The 27,092-nt window shown below is 34.5% G+C and overlaps 4 protein-coding genes across 4 annotated transcripts; 3 read left to right on the top strand and 1 right to left on the bottom strand.

Moving 5' to 3' along the window:
- The first annotated feature begins 544 nt into the window (after positions 1–544).
- Positions 545–12,807, top strand: LOC110608628 (protein FAM91A1). The gene is made up of 12 exons (XM_021747896.2): positions 545–1,067; positions 1,181–1,332; positions 1,557–1,674; positions 1,927–2,023; positions 2,173–2,279; positions 3,208–3,330; positions 3,486–3,639; positions 7,535–7,595; positions 7,695–8,077; positions 8,875–10,489; positions 10,892–11,294; positions 12,432–12,807. Exons 2-11 carry the CDS (start codon positions 1,205–1,207, stop codon positions 11,136–11,138), a joined length of 3,033 nt encoding a protein of 1,010 aa, XP_021603588.1. The 5' UTR covers positions 545–1,067; positions 1,181–1,204; the 3' UTR covers positions 11,139–11,294; positions 12,432–12,807.
- Positions 12,808–15,520: 2,713 nt separating this feature from the next.
- Positions 15,521–16,252, top strand: LOC110606723 (classical arabinogalactan protein 10). The gene has a single exon (XM_021745681.2). The coding sequence runs from the start codon at positions 15,634–15,636 to the stop codon at positions 16,048–16,050; it is 417 nt and encodes a 138-aa protein (XP_021601373.1). The 5' UTR covers positions 15,521–15,633; the 3' UTR covers positions 16,051–16,252.
- Positions 16,253–18,922: 2,670 nt separating this feature from the next.
- On the bottom strand, positions 18,923–19,986 carry LOC110609936 (blue copper protein). The gene is made up of 2 exons (XM_021749778.2): positions 19,584–19,986; positions 18,923–19,458 (listed from the first exon to the last, which is right to left on the bottom strand). Exons 1-2 carry the CDS (start codon positions 19,969–19,971, stop codon positions 19,082–19,084), a joined length of 765 nt encoding a protein of 254 aa, XP_021605470.2. The 5' UTR covers positions 19,972–19,986; the 3' UTR covers positions 18,923–19,081.
- Positions 19,987–24,671: 4,685 nt separating this feature from the next.
- LOC110608615 (RING-H2 finger protein ATL54) lies at positions 24,672–26,582 on the top strand. The gene has a single exon (XM_021747884.2). It carries the CDS (start codon positions 24,922–24,924, stop codon positions 26,110–26,112), a length of 1,191 nt encoding a protein of 396 aa, XP_021603576.1. The 5' UTR covers positions 24,672–24,921; the 3' UTR covers positions 26,113–26,582.
- Positions 26,583–27,092: the final 510 nt, after the last annotated feature.

Below are 27,092 nucleotides of genomic sequence, written 5' to 3'. Positions count from 1 at the left end.
AGGTTTCTGTTAACGGTTTCGACTAATGTCAATCTAAGCTTTTTTATCTTAAAACTTTTGCAAATGAATTTGATTAATGGGTTACGAATGCTTCTAAATCAGCCATGAGAATGACAATGATATTCTCCCTCGAAGGAACGATAACGACGACGGAAGGTGAATCGCTCCTCGTCTTTCCTTCTTTTCAACTGACACTATTAAAAAACAGATGCATGCATGTAAATTCATGCAAAAAAATTCTAGTAATTTTTTTAGAATAAATAATAATAATAATATTACTATTAATAAACATAACGTGTAATAGTATGTAAAATTGAGATTTTAAAATGATAAAAATATCATGTACTTTAACTAGCATCAAATTATTCTGCATGTTTAATCGCTTTATTAAATTATTATATTTTTTTAAAGTAAAACTAAAAATGGACGAAAGATTTTTTTTTTTAAATTGTCATACATATATTTTTAATTTTAAATTTATTTTAATAAATAATATTATGATAAAATTTTGATGAACGAAAATAGTTTAATGGAGAAAGGGAATTATCATTTGCCGATTTGATCATCTTAACTTTCACTTGGCTCTTCACTATGGCATGATTGTCCAAAAATTTTGCGTGTTTCTCCTCTTCCTAATAAACTTTCTCTTCAGCGCAATGGGGAGGGAATTCGGTTAGGCCAACGGTGTTGCCGAGCATAGATAAGCGGAACAAGGAAAAGTTGGAGCTTTTCTGATAAATGTTTATCGTCCCGGTCTCCTACGAAACTATAACAAATCTCCTTAGCCATCATCGGAGTCCAAACAATCCTTCGCCCTTGGTTTTTCTGGAATATGCGATGGATACCCGATCGGAAAATGATGATTCGAAGCTCTGAAGGATTCGGCCAAAGGAAGAGGAATTCTAGCCTGTGACAGACAGCAAGGTGATCACTGAGTGAAGGCATACGTGTGGCAACCTTCAGCGGCAGCCAACTAGCGGAGAAGGCGACAACGGTTTTGACGGTTTGATCGCTATAGTTTATTTTGGATCTGTCGTTTTGATGCTATTAGAGTTTATTTTGGATCTGTAAGCTCCTTTTGCATTTTATCATGTTATCCTTCTTATACATTGGGGTTAAATGCAAATATTGGATAAGAAACTTCAACTAGAATCATGCATTTCCTAGTTTTCTTGTTCAGGGAACATATCACGTGAATTGCACCATGCAGCGGATTCCAGTGACAGTTGAGGAACAGCTTATTTTAAAATCAATTAAGGAGGAATGCCCATGGGAGAATCTCCCCAAAAGGCTTCAATCAACTATTACTTCTAGAGAGGAATGGCACAGAAGGTTAGATTGCCTTCTCCTATGCAATATTTTAAGCTTGCGTATGGGTTTCAGATGGACATTGTTCTACAAGCTGCTCTCAGTTTGGTCTATCATACTTTTAGTTATCATGGCTATTTGGGGTTATATTCTCAAACTCCATATACTTCGTCTTTTTTCCTTTTAAATTTGCGTTTGATATTTTTGTTTTCCTTTATATATTTTGCATACTTGGTGATCCTATGCAGGATAGTTGAACTTTGCATAAAGAAAAGACAACAATGGAAAACCTGTTTTGCTCGCAAAGTGTGCAAAGAAAGTGATTATTATGACGAGATGATGCGTTACTTGCGAAAGAATCTGGCGGTGCGTTTTGTGCAAAGTACTGAAAATGCATATAAATATGTCCTACTTTGATTTGGATTGTTTTCATGCTGCTAATAATCTGACATAACATTTTTGTTTATAGAAGGCTTTGTCATGTAATTGCTAAAGTTATGGATATAGCTTCCTGAAATAAAACTACATGAGAACCAATTATACAAGCATAGAGGGCAGTGTTGCTTGCTTTATATAATTACGTATGCATTTTTTACTTATTGGTTTCATTACTTGCAGCTGTTCCCCTATCACCTTGCAGAGTATGTGTGCCGTGTGATGAGGGTATCACCTTTTAGATATTACTGTGATATGATATTCGATGTCATGAAAAGTGGTAATGTGCTTTTTCTTTTTTCCACAAACCTCAATGGGATGCCAAATTGCTCATCCGTTATATTGTTAATTCCTGCTAGATTGTATTTAATGAGCTTTAACTTATCAGACCTTCCATTCATTTTCTCATGTATTTCATATTGTTTGCAGAGCAACCATACGACAGCATCCCAAATTTTAGTGCTGCTGATGCCTTGCGGCTTACAGGAATTGGGAGAAATGAATTTATTGATATCATGAATAAGTGCAGATCTAAGGTACTGGATCAGGTGGCATGTATTCCTGTTGGAATATGACTCTTCTGCTGAATGATTTTTAGGAAATAAGTTAATATTTGAAGATAAGATAAATTTTAGATATTAAGTGAAGATTCAGCTTATTTATGATTTTGTGTAGATATGATTTGTTATATATAGTTGTTAAAAATTTATATTCGGTTAAGATTTCCTATTATGTTTTTTTCCTAATAAGCCCATACTTCAATAAATAAAATATAAGTCATGTTAAGTCTCTTATGTCTGTTCTACTCTCAAAAGCCAACAATTCTTACAGATCCATGTTGATGTATTTGTGTATGAGAATGATTCTGTAAATCTTGAAATGTCTCTAATTGAACTTGTACTCTAAATCCCCGATACATTGAAACGAATTGCAGATTATGCGACATTTTTTAGATGTGGCCAGCGGCACTTGAGTATTAGAAGCAAAAGCCAATAACCAGCATATTGTGTTTGTACGTTGGTGGGATGGGGAGGAAGCAAACTTCTTCCTGAAGGCTCTCTCTTTTTTCACATGCTTTTTTTTAAAAAAAAAAAAATCATGAGTTATAACAATAAGTGTTACTTTGACAGTTTGCTTCGAAGTTCAAACCCATTTCACATGCAGCAGGAATTTACATCTATTCAAATTTGAAATTCATTGTATTCTATTAGTTCTTATGAAGTAAAAACTTTGTCAGATTTAGTAATGTTTCTATGGTTTAGTCATTGGAACAAAAACTTCATACCATAGGTCATTATCTTGTGTTGAAAACTTTTCTGGTTAAGCTATTCCCTTTTGCATCTATTTTGCTGTATAAAATTTTCCTCGCATCATAAATCCACCTTTATAAAGATCCAGATTGAACTCATTTTTTTAAATATCTGCAAGCTACTTTGATTACTCATTATTATCTTACTCAATCAGAAAATTATGTGGAAGCTGAACAAATCAATTGCAAAAGAACTTTTACCTGCACAACCTGTAGACTTTGCAATTGAACCATGGTGGGGAGTCTGTCTTGTCAACTTTACCTTGGAAGAATTTAAGGTAAGCTTTCCATTTCTTGTATTCAATCTAAAATGTGCTATCCTTGAATGTATGTGCACTTCTGGCACCATTATTGCACACAGCAAGACAAATACAACCTTTGTAACTGATCATAATCCTCTCTCTACCCTCCTCTACATTTCTTACATTTCTAGAAACTCTCAGAAGAAGAGATGGCAACAATAGATAAAGTTTGTAAGGAGGAAGTTAATGCATATATCTTATTTGATCCTGAGGTTGTAAAAGGTCTGTATCGACGAGGATTAATATACTTTGATGTCCCTGTCTACTCTGATGACCGTTTCAAAGGTAACGTCCTTTCCAATCATTGTAAAACCAGGAATTCTTGGTTTATCCTCATTTACCTATTGATAAAACGCCATTATACTATTAAGTCTGTATTTGAATATCATTTATTTGTCTAGCATTGACTTCTTTCATATGTCCCGGTTATTTATTTATTGCAAGTCTTTGCATATGAAACACCTGAATCTCTTTTTATTCTGATTAGTCTTTGATTGGTGCTTGAGGTGTAGTTGTTTTACTTGCCTCCTCTCTTGTTTTCTGTTACGAAAGAAAATAAAATTTGTTTTAGTTCTTTTATCACCATCCACACTACAAAAAAAGGAAAGAAAAAGAAAAAGAAAAAGAAAAAGAAAAAGAAAAAAACTTAATAATTTATTTCTTGATGCAAGGGGTAATTGATTATATAAAATAAAATCTCCTAAACATTAAGGTAACATTATATAAGTGGATGCATTTTTCGTGGCTGTACTTTGATCACATGAAGATCCATAACTTATCATACAAAAACCCATATTGGAACTGATATAATATAATTTGACCTATAAAACTAGAGTCTTAGGCCGTGATGCATTACACAAAGACTCCACATTGTAAAGCTCCAAGTTGCCAAAATTTAAATTGCATGAAGTTCAACCAAATCTCTTTTTTTTTATTCTTGTGTCAAGACCAGCGGTCAAGTTTATAATTATCGTAAATAATGATTAAGGTATAGTAATAGAGGACAATGTAGCAACCATGGATGTGTGATTATCAAGTCTGTTAAGGAGAATAATCATATCTGTCTGGGGCTTTTGAGATGATGCTAGCAGACCATTTAAGCGGTGGAGGAGCACTGTCAGGGGCCGGTGATAGAGAAGACTCAGAAAGAATACCAATTTCAAGGGGCGTCAGGTAGGGAGGATGAACCACAGGTTGTTAGTGTTGCTCATCCTCACTACTTCGTCTTGTATAAAAAAATATCAGGTTGAAACCGTATGATTAGAGTGGAAGTGTTTAGTGGAGAACTAATGAATGTTTCTCAAAGGCTGGAAGAAGAGAATAATAAGATTCATTGAAAGTGATAATAGAAGAAGGGTAAAAATTTTGGTGATCAGGAACAAAATTATGAAAAATATGAATCTATTGGGTGGTTGGATCAAAACATATAAAACTCTTTTGATATGCACACATAGATAAGGAAATCATATTTTAGTGATTGTGGAGAAAGTTTGGTGCGAAAAAAGGAAAACAAAATACAGTCAAAAGGATGCAAATGATTATAAATAGGTGGATTTTGATGAAGTAGAAAACATGGTGTTTGATTATTGAGCGTGGGTGAAGGGAGACGATTTATGAGGTGGACGGCAATGGATAAAGTTTCAATCCAAAATTTTGGTGGAACAAATGATTTAATGAGTAAGATCACACCATTTCAAGTAGGTAGCAATTTTGGCCCTCAGCAACATCATTTTACTGGGGAGTATACGGACAACTCATTTGAGAGGGAATACCCTTAGTTTGAAGGAAAGCTTGAAAATTTTGAGACGTGTATTCCTCACAAGAATCTTTGATTATTGAGTGTGGGTAAAGGGAGATGATTTATGAAGTGGACGGCAATGGATAAAGTTTCAATCCAAAATTTTGGTGGAACAAATGATTTAATAAGTAAGATCACACCATTTGAAGTAGGTAGTAATTTTGGCGTTCAGCAACACCATTTTGTTGGGGAGTATACAGACAACTCATTTGAGAGGGAATACCCTTAGTTTGAAGGAAAGCTTGAAAATTTTGAGACATGTATTCCTCACGAGAATCTGATCGTATAACTTTGATAGTTTTGGAATATTGAGTTTCTACCAAGGCTAAAAATTTTTGAAAAGTATCAAAAATTTCAGATTTGTAGTGCAAATAATAAATCCAAGTGAAACGGCTGTGATCATCGATGAAGGTTATAAAATATCTGTATTGGACATGAGAAATAACAGGTAAAATTTTCCAAATATCACTGTGGATTAAATCAAAATAATGAGATGTATGAGAAGGAAAAGGTAGAGTCTTGCTTTTACCCATTTTGCAACTAGAACAATCAAAATTGATATCTTTAGATGTAATTTTATTTCTCAACACACTAGATTTTAACAAAGATGAAAGAGTCCTATCGTTTGGGTGACCTAACTTCATATGCCATAACCTATACTCATTTTGGACAGAAGTGACAGTGATATTAAGAGCAATAAAATCATTTTTCATAGATGGAAAGGAAGAAATATCACCGATAGCGACAATAGAAATATGATTCCCACTAGCAGTCTCAATTTTCAAGTTTCCATCAAAAATTGTTTAACACTATAAAGATTATCAAATAATGGAGTAATGTGATTTGAAGCAACTGAGTCAAGAAGCCAAATTTTAGAAAAGTGTTTGCTTTTACCAGTAATACCGAGTGTACAAAGAGCTAAAAAAACTATTTGTTGAGCAGTCTCTAAGTTAGTGTTGGTGCTGTTTGTTGAGGAGCAATAATGGATGTTGATTCAGCCACATCATTAGTTATTGAGGTGTGAAAAGCACGAGACTGATTTTGTGGATACTTTCTACATTCAAAAATGATATAACCCCTAATTTTGCAATAGTTGCAAAATTTTGAAAATATTGACTTGCGACTGTAGTATTAAAGGTTAACCATATTTGTTGGTTTGCCTTGTGCAGCATATACAATGTTGAGAACATTAGAGGAATTTCCTTATTGTCCTACGATTTTTTACATCACGTGACATTGCTCTTCCTTAAGAAGTTCATTCAAACATTAATTCAAGGATAGAGAAGGAGTCCTTATCAACAAATTTGATATGACAACCTCAAATTCAAATTCAGGTCTAAGTCTCATAAAAAATTAATCTTTTTGAGTGGTTTGATGAAGAGTTATAAGATCATATAATATACTCGGCCCATACTAAAACAAAATCTGTATAAAACTCTTGTAATGATAAATTTTCTTGTGTGTAATTCGAATCTCGTATTTAAGTTGAAACCGCTTGGCTGAACTATTCTGATCATACACTTTCTTGACATAATTCCTCATTGCTTTAGTTGTTTTATAAGGTCTTAGATTAACAAGAATGGAAGGATTTATTGTTTGGAGCAGCCAACTTTTCGCACGAGCATTCTTTATTTTCCTCTCAACAGCTTTGATCTGATCCGTAGGCTTATTGTCCGTGCCATCCACAATTCCCCGTAATTTTTTCCCCCAATATAAATTTGGAACTGAAATTCCCAGACAAAATAATTCTTCCCTGCAAATTTTATACAAGCGATCTCATTTTTCCATGAGTAGAAAGTCCAAAAAAATATCAAAATCTCTCACGATTGATGAATCAAGAATTCAAACAGAAAGAAAAACAATAATAGCAAAACAAGATAGCTAACATAGCTATGATACCATAACAAAACAAGAATACTTTACAGTAAACTTGTGTGTCCTTTGGCTTTTATTCTATCTCTCTATATATATAGTACAATATAATATCCTTAATTACAGCAGATCATTCTCCCTAAATTAGACAGCAAATCAGCTTCCTAATTACAGCAGATCGTATTAAATAAAAATCATATATTTACAATAATCATAAACTTGAGGGCTGGTCTTGACAGCGCAGTGCTACATTCTTGTAGTTCCCTGAATTTAACCCTGTAATGTGGTCTTGTAGTATGTATGATTATATTGTGCATAAATTAGCCAAGTGAAATTTTATTTGAAAGCCTGAACATGTTTTGGAACTTGTTGCTTCCTTTAATTTTTTCAAAATACACAAAATAATGTAGTCTCCGGATAAGGGTTGTTGATAATGAATTCTGGAAGTTCAATTTTCTCAATCCACTTGTCCTCTTTGATTTCAATCTAACAGTAATATTTGTGGCTCAGTTTCCAGGCTTGAAGGGTTTGTTTCAAATAGGGACCAGTCTTATGAGGATCCTATCGAGGAGTAAGGCAGCTACCATGATTTTTTTGTTTTTTTGGTTATTTGGTTGCTATTTCCTAGCTATGAAACTAAGATCCTTATGAGAATAATTCCATTTTTCAGGTTGCTCTATGCAGTTTTTGTCGTTTCAAATGAGAATGCTACCGTTGCTGAACTGGCAACAACTTTGCAGGCTGATCTTTCTCAGTTGCAGGCTGCTGCATCCTTTGCTTGTCGACTGGGATGGGCAGTGAAATTGCTTGATCCAGCATCCATTCTTCAAGATATAAATATATCTGGCTCTCCTAAAACCACTCTCAGTGATGAGGAAGACACTGCTCGTGCTAGTGTAAGCTCACAAAATGTGTTTAATGATGGTGATGCTGCTCAGCAAGGAGATATTTCAGGAATTGAAAACTATGGGATGCTTTCCAATCATGCTCGTGTTGCTTTTATTGTTGATGCTAATATAACTTCCTATTTAATGATGGGTTCTGTTTCACCAGGTCTCTTTTATTTATTTATTTATCCATTTCACTCTCTTTTTCCTTGTGAATTTAATTGTTTTTTTTTTTAAAGAAAAAAAGTTAACGCACTAGTTGTGTAAAGAGGAATTGGAGTCCTGTAGGTGATCTTGCACTACACTAATTCTACAACTGTATGATTACAGATAAAAAAGAAGTTTGGTTGTGAAAGCCAGTTTCTATGTGATTAATTATTAATATGTTGCTTTCAAGTGGTGTTGGGCTATTAAATTTTTATTACAAAGCTGAGTTAGAGCTCAAGACCTTCATGATTGGGATGTCTTGTTTTCATCGGTGCATATACTGTCATGTACTTAAAGTGCTTTGCATAAAAAAGATCAGTAAAGAACGTATGGGGTTCTCTTAAACAGTTTGCTGTGGCATGCGTTTTAAAGTTAGGGCTTTGGTGTTGACCAGTCTCATCCTTGAACTTATAGAAAGCCTAACAAATTGACATGATTACAGTTGAAACTAGTTATCTATATTTGTGTATACCATTTCTTTCAATTGCTTTGGTGAGAAGCAGGTAGTTGGGGCATTTTCTTCTCTGTGTTTCCCATAATACTGGAAAGAAACTCATCAAGTTGGTCATTCATGTAGTCCAATTGTCATCTTGGCTAGACACAACAACGTCTACCATATTATGGTGCAAGCAATTTTTGAGCAGATTCACTATTAGATATGCAATTGGTTGTCTACATCATCTGCAACAAGCCTATGTTTTTCCCCTTCTCTTCTTATTTTAATTGATTCATTACTGTTGCTTTTATGTTGGGCAGGCTTGAAATCTCATGCTGTAACATTATATGAGGCAGGGAAGTTAGGTCACGCTAGCATTGCTGATCTTTGCAAGGACCTGAGTACACTAGAGGGAACAAAATTTGAGGGAGAATTGCAGGATTTTGCAAATCATGCCTTTAGTCTCCGTTGTGTCTTGGAATGTCTACTATCAGGTGGAATTGCTACTGATGCAAAAGTGGAGGTAGGTGGCAATAAGATGGATAAATTGGCTTCAAGCAATGAAGAGGCTACTTCTTTGGTGGCTGACGTCCCATCGACTAACGAATCAGGGAACTTTGGTGCCAATGAAGCTGAAGCAGACGTGGATCATTCCATGGATGCAGGAATATCTCAGGACGATTGTTGTCTGGCTGAATGTGTTACGGGAAGTACTGGTGATAAAACACCTACTCTCTTATCTGAGAACGGTAATTCCATAAGCATGGCCTCTAAGTCAGGCCTAAATGTCCAGAATGATGAAAAACTCATTCCCGTTGAAGGATATGATATTGGAAGAGGAACTTCAAGGAGGAAAAGGAAATATCGTGTGGATATTCTCCGCTGTGAAAGCTTGGCTGCTTTATCACCAGCAACTTTAGATAGGGTATTTCTTCGTGATTATGATATCGTCGTGTCTATAATCCCACTTCCTCCTTCTTCAGTTCTTCCTGGACCGAAAGGGCCCATCCATTTTGGTCCTCCTTGTCATTCGTCTTTGACACCATGGATGAAATTGGTCCTATATTCAACTGTGCGTAGTGGACCTTTGACAGTTGTTTTGATGAAAGGACAATGTTTACGTTTGCTTCCTGCACCATTGGCTGGTTGTGAAAAAGCCCTTGTATGGTCCTGGGATGGTTCTGCAATTGGGGGATTAGGAGGCAAATCTGAAGGAAATTTGGTTAAGGGAGGTGTAATTCTACATTGTTTAAATTCACTTCTTAAATATTCCGCTGTCCTCGTTCAGCCTCTCAGTAGATATGACCTTGATGAATCTGGAAGAGTCATTACTATGGATGCACCATTGCCCCTCAATAACTCTGATGGTTCAATTGCTCGCATAGAGAATGAATTAGTTCTATCTGAAGATGAGAGAGTGAAATTGAACTCCCTGTTAACCCAGTTGACAAAGAAGATGGGATTGTCGACAATTGGTTATATTCGATTGTTGAAGCTTTTCAATATAAAAGAGTCAGACCACTTTGCACCTGATGATCAGAGTTATGAATGGGTACCACTAAGTGTGGAATTTGGGATGCCACTTTTTAGTCCAAAATTATGTAATAATATATGTAAAAGAGTTGTATCGTCTGACTTGCTTCAGTCAGATTCTTTTACTGGACATCATGATGCAATGCAAGGCCTGCGGAAGAAGTTGCGTGAAGTCTGTGCAGAGTATCAAGCAACAGGTCCTGCTGCCAAACTTCTTTACCAGAAAGAGCAGTCAAAGGACTCATCTCCGCATCTTATCAACTATGCCAGTGGAAGATGGAATCCCCTTACGGAACCATCTTCCCCCATTACTGGAGCCACGAGTGAGCATCAGAGATTAAAACTTGCTAATCGGTATCGTTGTAGTACAGAAGTTCTGAGTTTTGATGGTAGCATACTAAGGTCTGTCTACTTCATTGTTACAATTTTCCTATAGTAACTGATTCCTTGAATGAACTGTGATTGCCCTCTACTTTGGCATTTACTCAAATACTTGTTGTTTACAAATAAATTCAGTGGATATTATTTTTCATATCATGAATTTATCTATGGCATTTATCCACAATTATAACATGAATTCTGGACATCATAATAAATGATGACATAAATAATAAATGATATGCTTCAACTTTCAAAATTTGACCCTTATCCCTGTTTGGAATCTAAGAACTTTTGCAGGAATTCGATGCCATTGATTTGTTTTTTGTCAATTTTCATATTTGGAATAAAAAAAAATCTACTTCGTTTTCCTGTTATATTGGTTGAAATTAAGAATCGTGAAAAGAAATTTTCAATGTGGTGCAGGTCGTATGCTCTAAGTCCTGTGTGTGAGGTTGCCACAAGGCCTATTGAAGAAACCCCACTGGTGAATACAACAAAAGCCGATTTTGCTGAAATTGATAGTAAAGAAGTGATTCTTCCAGGTGTCAATCTTATTTTTGATGGTTCTGAACTGCACCCCTTTGATATAGGTGCTTGCCTGCAGGCTCGGCAACCAATTTCCTTGATTGCAGAGGCTGCAGCAGCTTCAGCTTCTGGTGCAATTAAATAGAGCTCTTTCTGCAATAATTCTGCTTGAGTTGGATAGATAGAAGACTCTGTCTGCATACAAAAAATGAAAGTTGTGAAACACTAGATCACTCATACCAGCTTTATTATGACTGTTTGGTTCACCTGTTGGTTCTTTGAGATTGCTTATTATGCACAGGTAAGCTTGTGTCTGAGGTAAATATGGCAAGATTTTTTCCCCCTTGTTTAAATAATTCAGTAATACATTGATAATTGATTACTGATTCATAGAAAGTGCCTTGAGTTGTTTTTGTGGATAAGAGTGCTTGCTACAAGTAAGAAAGAGTTTGCCTCTCGCTTATATTCCTTTTCTGAAATGTCCAGTTATCACAATTTAGATGATACTCATATCTTCACTTATTTGGCTTATACACTATACCCTAAATTTCTGCAAACAAAGCTTATTAAAGCTTAGAAGTTTTAATATAGATTTGAAAATAACATTACAGGGGGTTCAGCTTTCTTTAATTCTTTCTTAATTCTTTCTCTGGGCACTGTGATGATTTAACGTCAAGCTCTTTCTACATTTATTAAATTATTGCTATTAGAATGTTGTCTTTGGAGGTGAGGTCTTATGGGTGGGATATCAAGTCTTTTTAGCATCAGTTTTCTTGGCCCTAAGACAAGTTCTGTTCAATTTGGTAATTTTAATGTGGATTTTTTGTCCAACTTTTTAGAGGTAATGATAAATGCTACATGTGACTGGAAGTGATAGTCCTTAAGACATCAGCTGATGTTATCATAAAGACAAATTCTTTGATGAAACTGGCAACTGGAAAAAAAAAATTGCAGTCAGTAAAAAACAGGTCAAACCTTAAGAGCTATGTCTAGATGAACTTGAATTGTTGATTCAGTGTCATCTCGTGAATTCTATGTGCAGCTTCAAAAGGTTTTGTTTGTTGTAAGTTGTAACCTTAAGGGCTCTGCTGAAGATAACTGAAATCTGAACTGTTCTATCCTCACCAAATCACAATTTCTTTGTTTATTATTATTATTCAAAATTTCTTTCAGATTTGCTTTCATCTCTATACTCTCTGATTGACCTGCTTTTTCAATCTGTATTCTGTATGCCTTCATATTTTGTTCCTCTTATTTTTTTCCTCTTAGAGTACCCGTGAAATTACTGGTTGTAACATGTTTTCTCCACCCCTCTCCTCCCACTCATACCCACTCGGAGTATTTTGTGGAATTGATTTGTGCATGTTGTTTTTTCTAGCTTTGCAAAAACTGGATAAACAAGGTTGAGTCCTGACGATGTTTTATGGTTTAAATGCAGGTGGTAGCATTTAAGGCTTTGGCTGAAGCTCTAATGCTAGGATGCAAAGCAAGACATCAAAAAGAGAAGGATGATGGTTCTTGTGAATGTATCTTCCATTCCATGCCTGAAAGGTGGCAGGAAGAGTCTATTTTGCAGCGCAATACGGAGGAAACTGCAAGATATTCAATTTCTTGGAAGGTCTAATTATGAAGCAAAACTTCATATAAATTTTGGTTTTATGATTTCTAGTAGCATACATATAGAAGGGGGGAATTTTGGGTCTGAAACAGTGAAAAAATGATAAAATGAACGTGTATTCTTTGCTGAAATTTTGTTATAGTCAGATGATAAATCAAATTTGTTTCTTCCATTATGTTTGAAGAGCTGGTGAGAGGAGATGGCAAGCCGGGGATAACTGGGCCCTTTTGTTCTTAAAAGAAGTTCTTGGCTTTTTAAGTTGCACTAAAAAAAGTACACAATCTTGTGGCTTGTGGAAGAGCTAATAGTAACAAGATCTATCAATAGCCCACCAGAAGATCAGCAATGGCTGGGGTTCTGGTATTCTGGCCGGACTTGGATATCTTTGTCGTGTGTCCGCGAATATCTTCTGTTTAGCCGTGGCAGTGCAGCTGTACGACTCATGAAGCATTGAAATTTAGAAGTAGAAGTAACCCACACCACACCCAAATTGTTACTGCCGACAATCAGTATGACCATGGATGCGTCTCCTCCTCACACAAGCAAGCAATCTATGCATATCCGATGTACGTACCCTCGTTAAAACAAACCATTTACCCCGCATTGACCACGTGTTTTTAATCGCAAAACATATCACTTCTAAGGAAATGCCAATGATTTTAGCTTATTATGTTAACGTTGTTTGAGCCTAGACTGGGGGATTTAGGTGGCACATGTGCCTTGAGTTCACTATTTAGCTGGAACCCATCATTTAGAACATAACAAATGATATTATTAATATTATTATAAATGATAAGATAATTTCTCTTATAGAAAAAATTCAGCATAACCCATATTAAGCTGGATGGCATGTGATGATAGAAAACAAATGTTGGTGGGAATCTCACAATATATATAATTAGTGGTGGATAAGGGGATTTAATTTTCAAATCTAAGAAAAGTGCAAGCGAGAATAAAGGGTTGCAACCCATGAAAATGGGAATGTTTAATTAAATTAGGAAGAATACACCAATTATAGAAGGAATGCACCATCAGAATTAATTCAATATTAGCAAACTGAAAATAGTTAGGGCATTTGCCACAAACATCTCAGCTTTTTATTTGCAGGACCACCAGGTGTCTTTTAGTTAGCATCTCTGTAATGACATGATTAAGAGAACTTGGGCATCTTATCCTACATCAATATATATATCACGTTGAAGCTTTGCTTGTTAAGGACCCCACTATGAGGTCTCCATGTTCAGCATGAACAAGAATAAGAAGAAGAAGCAGAACCCACTCACGTTTAAGTGGCCTCCAGTTCAATTCGCATCTCCTCCCCCTTTTCTTTCCGTAAACAACTGTACACCGTGTTAAAAAAGAAAAAGAAAACATAATGTGCAAGCAGTTGTGCCATGGACAGCTCATTTGGATTGGCAAAAGACTTGGAAGTCATTTCCTTTAGCGGTTAACAATTTGACTATGAAAAATAAGTATTGAAAATATGTTTGCTGGTAAGTTGGGATCTGGGAATTAATCCCTAATCAACTCCAAGATTAGTGCCTGAGTTGAGAATTGAGATTTTTGTGCAATCTAACGCTCCAACGCAGCATAACCAAGCTCTGCTTGTGCAGTGCATGTAATAAAATTAGTTTCTTTTTTTTTCTCTGACTCTGGCTTTGAATTGCTCATACGATATTCCTCTTATTTAATATTTTCTTCATCTATTTTTGTCTTTCACTTTTTAACAGTTATTTTGGCTAAAATTATATGTCGATATTACAAGATTAAAAATTTTTTTTTCAATTTTATTTTATTTCTAGTAATTATTTTTATATTTTTTTAAAAACCGATATCATCATTATTTTTTTAATTGTTTCACTTTGTAATGGTATATTAATGGAGAGAATTATTAAAATTTCAGTAATTACATAAAATGGAATGAAATTTGCTATAAATTACTCTTTTAATTATTATGCAATAGTTTATAATAATAAATAAAAGTGGATAAAAGAAGTAATTATTAAATTAATTCTAATATGAATTCGATAAATACACAAGTTTTTAAATACAATGCAAAACTTTCTGCTAATTTCAAGCAACAACATAATCTATATGATTAATTTGTTTGTTTTACAACCGATTTCCTAAGAAATCGCTAATATTAAGTGCAAATAATTGAATCAACAACGTCCTTATCATAACGGTAACTGGAATTTTTGTTTATGAATTATGATTAATTATTCAAATTTCATAGATCAATATATTACAGAGTTTTTCTTTCCTTTCTTTTAAAAAAAAAAAAAAAAAAAAAAAAAACGCCTGGGAGCTAAATAAGGAATTTCCATTGCAGTACGAAGCAGCTTGGAATCGACGCGTTTTGGTCCTTTTGGAAGAATAAATAGAGAGCATTATATAAATTAATAAAAGTGACTATTTAATTTTTTTTATTTTAAAAATACATATAATTTTTTTTTATTTTTTTGAGGAATATAATTTTTTATTTTTAAATTATTAACTATTTATTAAATAATTATGTTTTTTAATTATAAAAATTAAATAATTATGTTTAATTATTGATAAGGATAAGAATATTTCAATTATTTTACATACTACTAACACTTTAATGAATAAGAAGACTAAATAGATGGTATTTTTTATTAAATTACAGAAATTAAATAGTTGATTTTATAATTAGAATAATTATATCCACTAATTTAGGTTATTAATTGGAGCCACGTGTAGCTCCTTCTAGTCATTGTCTTATTCAAACCAGTTGAAATTACAGTTTGCCCCACAAATGAGGAGGATTAAATTGTAAATTTACGGTTGCGGAAGTAACTCATTGATAAGTGGAAAGAGTAAGGAAATTTAACAAGCCGACTTTAACCTCCCCCTCTCTATATAAATATACCCACCCTTCTCTCTCATCAATCCCCATTCTTGCTCTCTCTGTTGTCTCTCTTTCTCTCTCTCTCTTTCTCTCTTTCTTTGTTTTTGGCTTTACTCTCTCTCTCTGGAAGCTAGCGATTTTTGATCTACAATGGCCGCGAAGAGCTTCGTCACTTTGATCCTTTTCGCTCTCTTTGCCTGTTCCGCTCTCGCTCAGGCCCCCGGTGCCGCTCCAACCTCTTCACCGAGGAAGTCACCTTCTGCTGCACCGGCTCCCAAGACTGCAACTCCAACGCCTGCTCCCACTCAAGCTCCGACTCAAACGCCACCTACCTCGGCTCCTGCTCCTGCCGCTACTGTCCCAGCCGCAGCTGCAGTCCCAACCTCGGCACCTACCAGCTCTCCTCCTGCTCCTTCAGCTCCCACCCCCACCTCAGGTCCATCAGTGGCTCTGCCTCCGAATGCATTGACTCCTGCTGAGAACGCCCCCAGCGGAGCTGGTTTGAACAGAAACGGTGCTGTTTTGGCCGTTGTAGGAGCGGCATGTGTGTGGTCTTTGTTGTTGTAGATCTGATCTCATGCTTTGAATTGCTGATTTAGGAGTTTTCATTTCGTAGGATTCGAGTTTTTTTTTTATAATTTATTTGTGCCTATGGCTATGGACGACGGTGATGGCCACGTTCTTTACTTTTGACGGTTGAGATTTTATTTTCTCTTGTTTATTGTTATTATTCTGATTATTATGGATTATTACTATTATTTTTTTCCTAGTGCTATGGCTATGTAATTAATGTATTTGTATAAAAAAGCTGGAATAATGATCTGATAGTTTGGATGTGTCAAATCGAGAAGTGGATCCGTGGGAGGAGTGACATGTGATGTGAGCGAGAGAAGCGAAATGGAGGAGGGCGACGAGACGAGTGTTGGATTTTTTGTCGTTTCGCGAGGGATTTTTGGTAATAGGACGAAGACCAGCTGGAAGCTCCCTGATTGGTCGTTTCTACTTTTGCCTTTTTCTTCTTTTAATCTTTGTTTCTGTTCTACGACAAGTAGCAGTTTAATTTTCTTGATCCGCTGTAATTAGATTAAAAAAGGGGAAGAAGGATTGGGTAATGAGCTTTTCACGTGGCCACAGCTGTAGTCTTAGCTCTTTACAGACGCTCATGTGCTTTCACGGATCCGGTTGATTTTGGTAAAATATAATTGAATTTTTACTTTTTGTTCGGTTTTTTTTTTTTTAGTATTTTAATTTCAATTTCATCCTCAAATTTTAAATTCAATTATATTTTGATTAACTTTTGTTTTATTCTTAATTTAAAAAGAAGTATACGTTCATTTAAGTTAATTCATTTTATAAAAAAAGAATTTCAAATCAATTCAGTAATTGACTCGTAGCAAGGGGAAGACTTCAATTCTCGTGTCTCATTTGCAATACCAGGAGCATGGGGTAGTCTTGTAGATGAAGTCAAATATGAGAGCCGGACTCGAGGCAGTGCTGGATTTACCGAGAAAGCAGGATGGCGCTCACAGTTAAGAGAATGGCCATCTCAGTATGTTTCCTCTAGCGGCCAGCCAAACAGCCATCGTCAAGGGAGGTTGAGATCAAGATGGAAACCAGTAGGGTAGTGCCTTTCAAGATTTGAACCCTAAACTAAAGAAAAGCTACAGAAGAAAATGAATGGACTAAAAAATTTTTAAAGAGGAGAGGAGAGGAGGTCAACGGCCAAGTGGCCGGACCTTTCTTAGAAAGAAACTATCATTGGCTTTAGAGAGAAGATCAAAGATCTGTTTTGATATAATTGAGTCTAATTCAAATTGGAATTTGAGTTATAATCTACTAATTTAGGATGCAGTATATTATTTTAATTGTATTATCTTAATATAGAAATAAATCTTAATTAATAAAGCATCAATTATTCTACATTAAGATAATACAATAAAAATAATAAAATAATTATAATTGAACCATATTTTATTTATTATATTCCAGTGTGTTAATATAAAAATGAAAGAGATAATGCTTAAGCATGATTATTACTTTTTTTGGTAACTTAATTAGTAGTCAATTGGGTGCTTATACATAATTAATTCTGAATTTGTTAGTATGACTAATTTACTTCAATATGAGTTCTTACAATAATAAAATCTCATTAAAATTTTATTTTCATTTGATTTTTTAATTTTTTAATTTTTATCAAAAATAAAATATTATATTTACAAAAATAAATAAATACATACAACTATTTACATCAACTCTACAAATTCAATTTGGACACAGCATTACTTGCTTTGAGACAAGACACGTGCGAATGAAAATAGATTCGTCTCTGGTGAGGGAGTACATGATTTGAATGTTTCTGAATTTCTATTACACTTTTGTTCCTTTTCTTTTAATTAAAAAAAAACTTTTATTCGAAAAAGAAAAAGAAAAGAAAATAAAGAGAATGCATATATATATATATATATATATATATATATTTTTTTTTTTTTTGGCCGAAGAAACGCATATATATTGAATGTATACAAAAGGTAAGTCGAGCTATTATTTAATTTTGTAATACGAGTCAATTTAATATAAACTTAGCTTGTAATAAAAAATTTTTATTTAAAAATATTTTTGTGAACATATTTTTTATATAAAAAATAATTTATATATAATTTTGTAATATAATTTAAAAATAAATAATATTTATATATTTAAATAAATAATATAATAATATTCTCAAATGTGTAAACTAATTTTCATTTTTCAAAAAAAGTGTAACTTAATTTCTTATTAAATATTAATTAATTTTTATAAGTGTTTTTAACCTTAAAAAATATTTTTTTTTAAAATACAATCTTAATTTATATAAAATGAATTAAATTGTTTATACATAAATGTTTAATTTAAACAATTATTTATATTTTTTATAAAGAAAAATTTAATTAATAATAGCGTATTGACCTTTTTTTCATGGAAATTTGTGAAATGGGTTCGAGAATAAGGAGTGTTCTAGAAACAAAAAAGACATGTGGGTCATTGTAAGGCCATTACCTTACCTAAAGGCGGCCTTTTTTCCAAGTGGATTTCTGATACCTGTGTCAAGCAGGGGCGTGCATGCACCTCCGCCTGACAAGCAAAATTTTTTTCAGCCCATTCGATATGATGACCTCGAAATGAATTTATTAATTATTTTATTATTATTTTTTAATTTTTAATTTTTTTATTAAAAATAAAACTATAATGTTTCCAGAAATTTATCGAACTTGCATTGAATATAATTTTTAAAAATTTTATATGCTACTATTGATGGATTCGAGATTTGGGCACAAAATTTAGATATTTAGATAAATTATTTGATTTAATGAGAAAATTAATCAACAGTAAATCAGTTCAAAAGAAAATAAGTAAATTAATGATGCTAATCTTTTCTGTGATCTCTTAAATTGGTGGAGTGGTTTAAGGAAAGAAAGTGATTATATAAGAATCATGATCTAAATACCTAGGAGAAAAGACATTAATTATAAAAAGCCATAATAATCCCAAATACAAATTAAGAGAAAAGACAAGAGCACTGCCTCTATCCTGGCTAGGGTGTGGCCACCCTTGCCCAATTTTACAATGACAAAACCATCACACAGAATGCAACCCAAGTAGCCACTATGCCCATAAATGGAGAGAGAGTTGGTGAAGCTGAGTCAGGAGTATTATTAGAGGAAGGTTGATGGGTGGTGGTTGTGGTAGTCCCAGCTGGTGAGGTACTAGCAGGAGTGGTGCCTGAACCTGAAGCAGCTGCCTTCACAGGGATTGCAATCTTCATGCCACTCCCACAATGCCCAACCACTCCACATATGTAGTGCTTAGTCCCTGCAGTCTTCAGTTCTATGGTGGTGGCTCCACTGCTGTCTGAATTAATTGCATTCCCCACTGTGCATGTTTTGTAGTCGCTAGCACTCACTTCATCCACTGTGTGCCCTCCTCCATAGTTAAATACTGTATCACATTTAATCAAAACACAATTGAATTGAACAGTAAAAGAATGTTTCAGGAGTTGGAATTCCAGACACTTTTATAAGGAAAACCCAATGCATAGTTTAAGGAAAAAGAAAAAGACTAACCAAGGCTGTCACCAATTTTGAAGGTCTTTCCACTGGTCCAGGTGCTATAATCAACCCCCATTGTCCAGCCACTAGAGTCTCCTACAGTGTAAACTGTTGCCAAATTTGGTACCACCATATTGATCAGGACCAGAATTGCACAAACAACTGCTGACCCAAAACTTCCCATTGTAAGAGGAAAAGCAACACAGTAGAAGAGAAGAGAAGACAGTAGTAGAAGATTGAATTTTGGGATTGTTGCTTTGTTGCTTTGGAATGGTTGTCGGAGGAGATCCTTATATAGTTGTATATATGGGGCAGGTGGAGTGAATAATTTTAGGTCCACTTGATTGCACGAATCCTCAGAGATTATGAAAGCGACCAGTTCCATCAGGATGACTTGAGCCATACTCCATACCTAATGCAAAATGCGAAATGAGACTAACTTTTCATGGGTTTCTTTTAGTTGCTTCACTTGAATATGCATGGTTGTTAGGAGAGAGTCTATTTCAGTGGTTTGATAAGAAGGGTTAACAGCCAATTCATCAAAAGCTATGTAATATTCTTCAAAATTAAATTTCTATACCTTAGAATTCATGAGTTGTGAAAGAGAAGGAAGAAAAAAAAAAAAAACCTATGGTCTTTTCCTTTTTCTCCCATATTAATTTAATTCTAATAATTTTCTGTTGAAGATGATTAACAGCAGCAGATCTTAATTAACCATAATTACTATAAAGAGAAGGAAAGAAAGAAATGCGAAAGAAGACATTAGACACTTAAGGCCTACTCAATTTAGCATACAAGTTTAAGAAAAGGTGAGATGTAAGAACATTAATAGAAAGTTGATATCCTTTCAAAAGCTGGAATGCTTAATGGACCAGCTAAAAGGTTGCTAATCTTTCTGCCTCTTTAATCATCATGACTAATTATGAAGTGCTTAGCTAGTAGGGCTTGTTCAACTACAATTCCAACACCTCTCCACATGGATTAGAGTCGACTGTCCCAGACACAGAGGCTAGCTAGAAACTCGTTTTCATATTCTTTTGTTAATAAAGTAATAATAATTAAACTGATTTCTCCTAATAGGATTGGACAAAGATATTTTTATGACTTTGAATTGATCACTAATTAAGATTTGTTTGGCTAATGTTAATTTAGACGCCAAAAAAAAGGGGAAATGAATCTATGCTTTTCGTAAGCAAAGTGTTTTTTATTTAAAGGGTACAATCAAGTCAGTTTTTTTAAATCTCCACCAGAAAAGTAATATTAGGTCTTGCAATTATGCTACACTAATTTGATTGCTGAAGAATGTGAATTCATTGCCTTCTTGCTTGGAGTCCTTAAAGACTGCCTGACGTGAAGAACTAACTCTCTGAGAATTTATTAAGGGATAGATATTTATGGGAAGGCCAATTAGAGCAAGCAGTCGCAGACAATTTGTGAGACAACGAGAAAATGAAGGTCTGCAGTCTGATGATACTTCAACTGAGTTCAACTCTGGAGATGAGCAAGCAGATAAAAATCATGACAATTGAAATGGGAATTCTCAATTTCTCAATTCTGCTCATCACCTTAACTCTTACAAGGAGGAGACAGAAAAAGAAATTTTATAGCCCATATTATTCTTTGTTGCTTCCTGACCTTAGCTTCCCAGGAAATGCAGAAAGGGCAGCATCATGTCAACCTCCAAATTCTGAGGAACGATAGACAGCTGGGAGAAAGCACTGCAGGATGGGTTAGGCGCGCAAGAAACTGGACATGCGGACTGGACTGCCAGGCGCAGGCACTGGCCATCCATGAGGCTGGATATGAGAAGTCCACTTAAGGGCTGCTGGGCCGTTCTCTGTGGTAGGCCTACGAATCTAGCAAGACTGCTAGGCTGGGGAAGATTCCAGAATTGGGGGAAAGTTGACCAGCAGAACATCCAGCTTCTCAAAAACATAGCTGGCGGGGAATTTCTCCAAAAAGTCTTAATTAATGAGGTCTTAATCTATAAATAGAGAGTCTCACGAATTTGTAAATAACAAATAGAATATTAGAGATTGATTGCATTAAGAAAGCTCTTGTAATCTGTACAGCCATTTGATTGATTAGGCTTCCTTGTGTTAGTTCAGGGGAGAACAACCTCACAAATGCCGCATGTTGACAAGCTAAAAAGTCTTGTTGCGTGACAATCAGCTTCCTTTTTAGTTTTGAAGGCAAAGAATACATAAATCTACATCATCATATTATGAAGCCCAACCAACAGTGTTTCCTTTTTTTTTTTGCTTTTTTAATCTTTAACTGTGCTGAAGAATGAGTATAAAATAAAGAGAATCAATGAAGAGAGAGAGAGAAAAAAAAAAAGGAGAAATTAAATTTCTTTCTATTGTTTGGATACTTTATTGCAATAGAGAAGAAACAAATAATGAAATGAATCAGTAAAGAACCAGGTATGCTTTCTCCAATGGAGATCACATGAGAGAATTCAGATGAGACGAGGAGCAGATAGATATAGTTGAGAAGATAATAGAGAAGACTGGATATGAAATGAATAGAGAATATATAGAAAGAGGAGACTTCTGTATTGATTATTCTTAATGATCAATACAGAGTTATTTCTCTTGTACAGAACTAATTCTGTTATATTCAATCTCTTCCCCACCAAAACTAACAACTTGCCTCACTGTAATTGTCCTCCTATAATACGCAACAAAATCTTGCAGCACTGGACATAGAACAGATTCAAAGAAACATGCCCTCTTAGTTTAAGAACTCAGTTTCCATCAGTGATCAAGCTTAAAAAAAAATTTCTCAAACTTTCTTACATGTATAACTTAATTGGCACTTGCACTAGATCAAGAAAACAGGAAAAGAGAGCCCTGAATCTATTATGAATTGTTTAGTCGAGTTTTACGACATAATGATATGTATATAACTTAAAGCTATCTTTCCATCAGAGGTGATTGGAAGAAACTACACAAGTACGGGAGAACTGCTATCACTTCTTATGCCGCCTACATTCAGGGTGATAAGTGCTGTCTCACTGAATCTGTATCTTTCAAGTCAATCTTCATCTTGACTGGGCTACTTCCTCTTTGGACTTGATTTTCACTTGTTTCCTATGACTATATTGTTTGCTGACAAGTGCATCAAATCTCCCAAAAATTCACAAAACAAAAGGGCCATGTCCCAATAAAATATCATGTCATTTTAATTCTCTTATTAATTTTAACCAAATAAATATTATAGAGTTTAAAATTAATTTATCTACTAAAAACCGTTTAAAAATTAAATTGAATTTAATTTATTTAAAAATTAAATTAAATTTATTTTTTTAAACGAGAAATTTATTTAAAATTAAATTAAATTCAGTTTTTTTAAAATGAGAATTAATAATTGAAATAATAGAATATGTGATATTTCAGATTTACTCAGAATGTAAATACACTTACTGCTAAACCTGTGCGTAAAAATCAATCCAGTTAAACTTTTATCTAATAAAATTTCAAATAACTCGGTAAATAATTTGGTTGATTACATCCTTGTTTAGAGGGCGGGGGGAAGGGTATTAACACATGGCAAAATCCTAGTGTAGATGGAATCAAGGGAAATGCGGTTCTAGCGTGGCGCGGGATGAAATGCTCTTGCTCTTAGTGGGCTTTCACCCCATTCCGGGCCCGTCCCACTAGAGTCCAGATTGCACGGGTTGATTTGCATTGTTATTCAAGAAATCAGAAGTGGAGGAAAATTATTTTGTTTTTAACAAGGTCTTTAGGCGTTACTGTTATTTATTATTATTATATTTCTAAATTTTATTTTTATCAATAAAATAATTATCAATATATTTTGTTAATTACGTTAATATGAGTTAAAATATTTTTATATATACTCGACAAAATGTGAATAGAGGGAATAATGAGATGGATAAAAATATTCTTGATTTCTTATATTATTTACAATTAAATTTTTATTATTTAAAAAATAATACATTTTAGACAATATTATAATAGAAAATTATCAGTAAACTATTAGTTAAATTTAATTTAATTAATATAAAATTATTACAGTAAATTACATATTTATATATCTTTCAAAAAAAAAATTTTATGGTAATTTTCGACAAAAATTATAAAAAGAAGAGAATATTAAATAATTTTTTTTCTCGAAAAAGGGGGGTTTTGTTCGTTTACCACACATTAATACGAAACATGGAAAAAAAGTGATATAATGGACATTTGCTGATGCCTACATAGGTTGCCATGGCAGTGTGCGTCTCCCACAGATCGAACCGCCCCAATGTGACCTTTTTGATAAATAAAAGTAGAGAGCAGGTAGAATATATATGATCACCTAATAGCTAATGTTAATAAATTAGGACGGCTGTATTAGTAATATTATCCACAGCAAGCCTCCTTTATAATAAATTCCAAATGCTACCTGTTGGAATATAGCTTGAGCCCATATGAATGTCAACAAACCAAATCAAACTAAAATTATCTGGTTGTTTTGCTAATGAAAACCAATTCATCATATAAGCTATGAATTTCAATAAATCGGGTATGTAGAGTTATTATTGTTTGAACTCTACAAAAATGTGTCATTCAAGAATCAGGTCATGAATTGGAATGTCGAGTTTCTAACTAGTGAAAAAGACAAAGAGCTGAATATACTGGAAGCATGTCAAGATAATTAGGTGCATTAGCACTTTCTGAAAATTAGGCTTATACCCACCATTACTTCATTGACAACCCTTAAATTTTACAAATATAAGATAAGACATAACAGATGCAACGTCAATTTGATTTACTTCACAGGCTATACTACCCTAGCTGTGCCTTGCAGGAAAAGGAAAAAAAAAAATCACAGTACAAACGCTGTTAATTGCAAAGATATGTTGTAGCAATCTGAAAATGACTTGCTACCAAAAACAGCAACAGGTAGCTCCAAAACTAAAACTACTATCTTCACCTACCTGAAGCTGCAAAATTTGTATACATGGGGAGCTTGGTTTACGTCGATAATTTTTTGTTCATTTGCCATAATCGTGTATATAATTATGTCCCATTTTAAAATATCACAATGATAAGATGGCCATATTACAAGTAGACCCAAAAAAAAAATGAATACAGTATGAAGAAGATAGGCTATTTTTTCAGACGAAAGGATGCGTAGAACTTCTAGATTTGGAGCCTAACGTACCGAACACATCAGCCTTCGCTCTTTTCTGCAACTTGAAAGGGACAGATTGCTTAATCTTCTGATTTCTTCTCTTCCAATTGAAACAAAAATAGGAACTCTTCACTAACCCCGTAGGCCATAGCATCTGCTACTCTTTGTTCGCTTGCCTCAATTTCTTGCACTCTTCAGAGTATCTTTAATGGCAAAGATGCACAGGAAACTCTTCCCGGCTTTGAGTGCAATAAACCAGACCGGAGACTGTCCGGACTTCTGCGACCCAGCCTGCCCCTATAATTGCTATCCTTATGCAGATTATTATTATCTGTCTCCACCACCACCACCACCTCCACCTCCTTCTCTGTTACCAGCAGAGCATCGGTTATCACCTTATGTGATCGTTACAGTTTCTTTGCTGGCCAGTTTCTTCCTTGTTGTTAGCTATTATGTTATCATAGCTAAGTCCTGTCCTAGTTGGTGCTGTTCAAGGAACAATAGACAGCCACGAGATGAAGCAGATGATGCGGATGAAGAGTTTCTTGATGAGAACCAGGTTGATCATCCGATTTGGTTTATTACAACAGCAGGTTTGCAACAGTCGATAATCAATTCGATCACGGTTTGTAGGTACAAGAGAGGCGAAGGGCTTATTGAAGGTACCGAATGTTCAGTTTGCTTGAGTGAGTTTCAACAAGATGAGACTCTTAGGCTATTGCCTAAGTGCAACCATGCCTTCCACATTTCTTGTATTGATACTTGGTTAAGATCTCACACAAATTGTCCTTTGTGTCGTGCACATATTGTCAATGACCCTGTGAACACATCCCTTGTTTCGGCAAATCAGAATCCTGGTACTCAGAACGCAGTAATCAGAACCCAGATGGACAATTCTGAAGTTGATGGTGAATCAGGCAATCCTCAGGATCTCGAGAGAAATGAACAGCGTGAAAACAGGGCTGGAGCAGAGGAGGGAGGCGAAATAGTCCTTGTTGGAAACGAAAGAATAATGAAGGATGATGCAAATTCTACTGAAACTGATGATATTGAGAAAATTAATGAATCTGGTGATGATTTTGAGGTTGCAAAAAGTGAAATACAGCCAATAAGAAGATCTGTTTCACTGGACTCTTTGAAAGCTGCAACTATGTATCTTAATCTGACCAATACAAGTGCAGTTGAATTGGAAGGAAGTTTGATTAATCAGAAAGAAAACAGTGAACAGCCTAATCCAAGTATTGTTTCGAAGCAAGATGCATTCAAGCAATTGCGCAGTTCTTGCATCACACAACATCTGCACAAAAGTCCTGTTTCTATGAAAAGATCATTTTCTTGCGGTGGGAGGTTCTTCTCATCGAGACAAAACAGAAACCTGAATTCAATTCTTCCCTTATAAAGACAAAATACACTTTTTGCTATTATGTTTCGTACGAGATATCTACAAATTGGAGACTTCTCGTTCCTTCTCATGTCCCAATAATGAAGCAAGGGCTTAAACACACAAGTCGTGGGATGTTGAAGCATTGAGGAAGACGAGAACAAGAAGTAAAGTTAGAAGAGATCTGATTCAGATGAATAAAGAAATAAGTTTGAAGCTGTGGAGCAGAACCAGAAATTTCTGTACCACAAGATCGCGAGTTAGCTGATGCCTTGAAGGAGAAGGTATCGCTTTAAACAACCCATTATGCCTTTGATATTTTGTTGTATGAAAATTTGTAGCTGCAGAGATGAAACCATTGATTTGGCCTATGATAAAGAGTGTCCTTGTGTTGATTAGTAGGCGTTAATTCAAGTTGTTAAAGAATAATCCTTGCATATAGAAATTGTCAATGTTTAAAAGAATTTATAGCAGAAACCATGGATGATTTAAATGGCAGGTGTTTTTCTATAGAAAAATTGGCAACATCATTCAAAATAATTAAAAGAAAAGAAATGTAGTGAATCCATTAGAGAGATATCTTCATCCATAACCATTGGTTTGTGATAAAGGGCTTGTTGAAAATGAAGAGTCAAAAGTCTTATCATTATAATTTGATGGAGATATTGACCAAAGAATGCATTTTTTTCAGTTCATTTTTATTGTTTTTTTTATTTTTTATTTAAAAAAAAAAAATTGGATTGTTTTGCTTGTAATGGGCTTAGACTTTCTTTGCCCATTAATGAACTTCCTAAAAAAAAAGTCCTGCTAAAGCTACAACCATATTTTGATTACATTCCTCAATCTCAAGGATTTTCTTCCTTTATTCATTGGTGGGAGAAAATGAATAATTTTTCCTAGGAAAATCAGAAAAACGGAAGACTCAGAACAATCAACAATGCTACCCTGTTTTTAATCAGGAAGTTTTTAAGTCCTTTGGTAATTAATTTTGTAAGGGC

Source organism: Manihot esculenta, chromosome 2 (assembly GCF_001659605.2).
Source record: "Manihot esculenta cultivar AM560-2 chromosome 2, M.esculenta_v8, whole genome shotgun sequence".
Classification (NCBI taxonomy): Eukaryota; Viridiplantae; Streptophyta; class Magnoliopsida; order Malpighiales; family Euphorbiaceae; genus Manihot; species Manihot esculenta.
Note: the sequence above shows the minus strand (reverse complement) of the source record. Positions and strands in the feature narration are given on the sequence as shown.

Bases quoted from the DNA above. Each gene is read 5' to 3' on its own strand.
- LOC110608628 (XM_021747896.2), top strand. From the start codon at position 1,205: ATGCAGCGGATTCCAGTGACAGTTGAGGAACAGCTTATTTTAAAATCA. The intron at 7,596-7,694 runs GTAAGGCAGCTA...TCCATTTTTCAG, and splicing joins TATGAGGATCCTATCGAGGA to GTTGCTCTATGCAGTTTTTG. The intron at 10,490-10,891 runs GTCTGTCTACTT...AATGTGGTGCAG, and splicing joins TTTGATGGTAGCATACTAAG to GTCGTATGCTCTAAGTCCTG.
- LOC110606723 (XM_021745681.2), top strand. From the start codon at position 15,634: ATGGCCGCGAAGAGCTTCGTCACTTTGATCCTTTTCGCTCTCTTTGCC.
- LOC110609936 (XM_021749778.2), bottom strand. From the start codon at position 19,971: ATGGCTCAAGTCATCCTGATGGAACTGGTCGCTTTCATAATCTCTGAG. The intron at 19,459-19,583 runs GTTAGTCTTTTT...AATGTGATACAG, and splicing joins CAAAATTGGTGACAGCCTTG to TATTTAACTATGGAGGAGGG.
- LOC110608615 (XM_021747884.2), top strand. From the start codon at position 24,922: ATGGCAAAGATGCACAGGAAACTCTTCCCGGCTTTGAGTGCAATAAAC.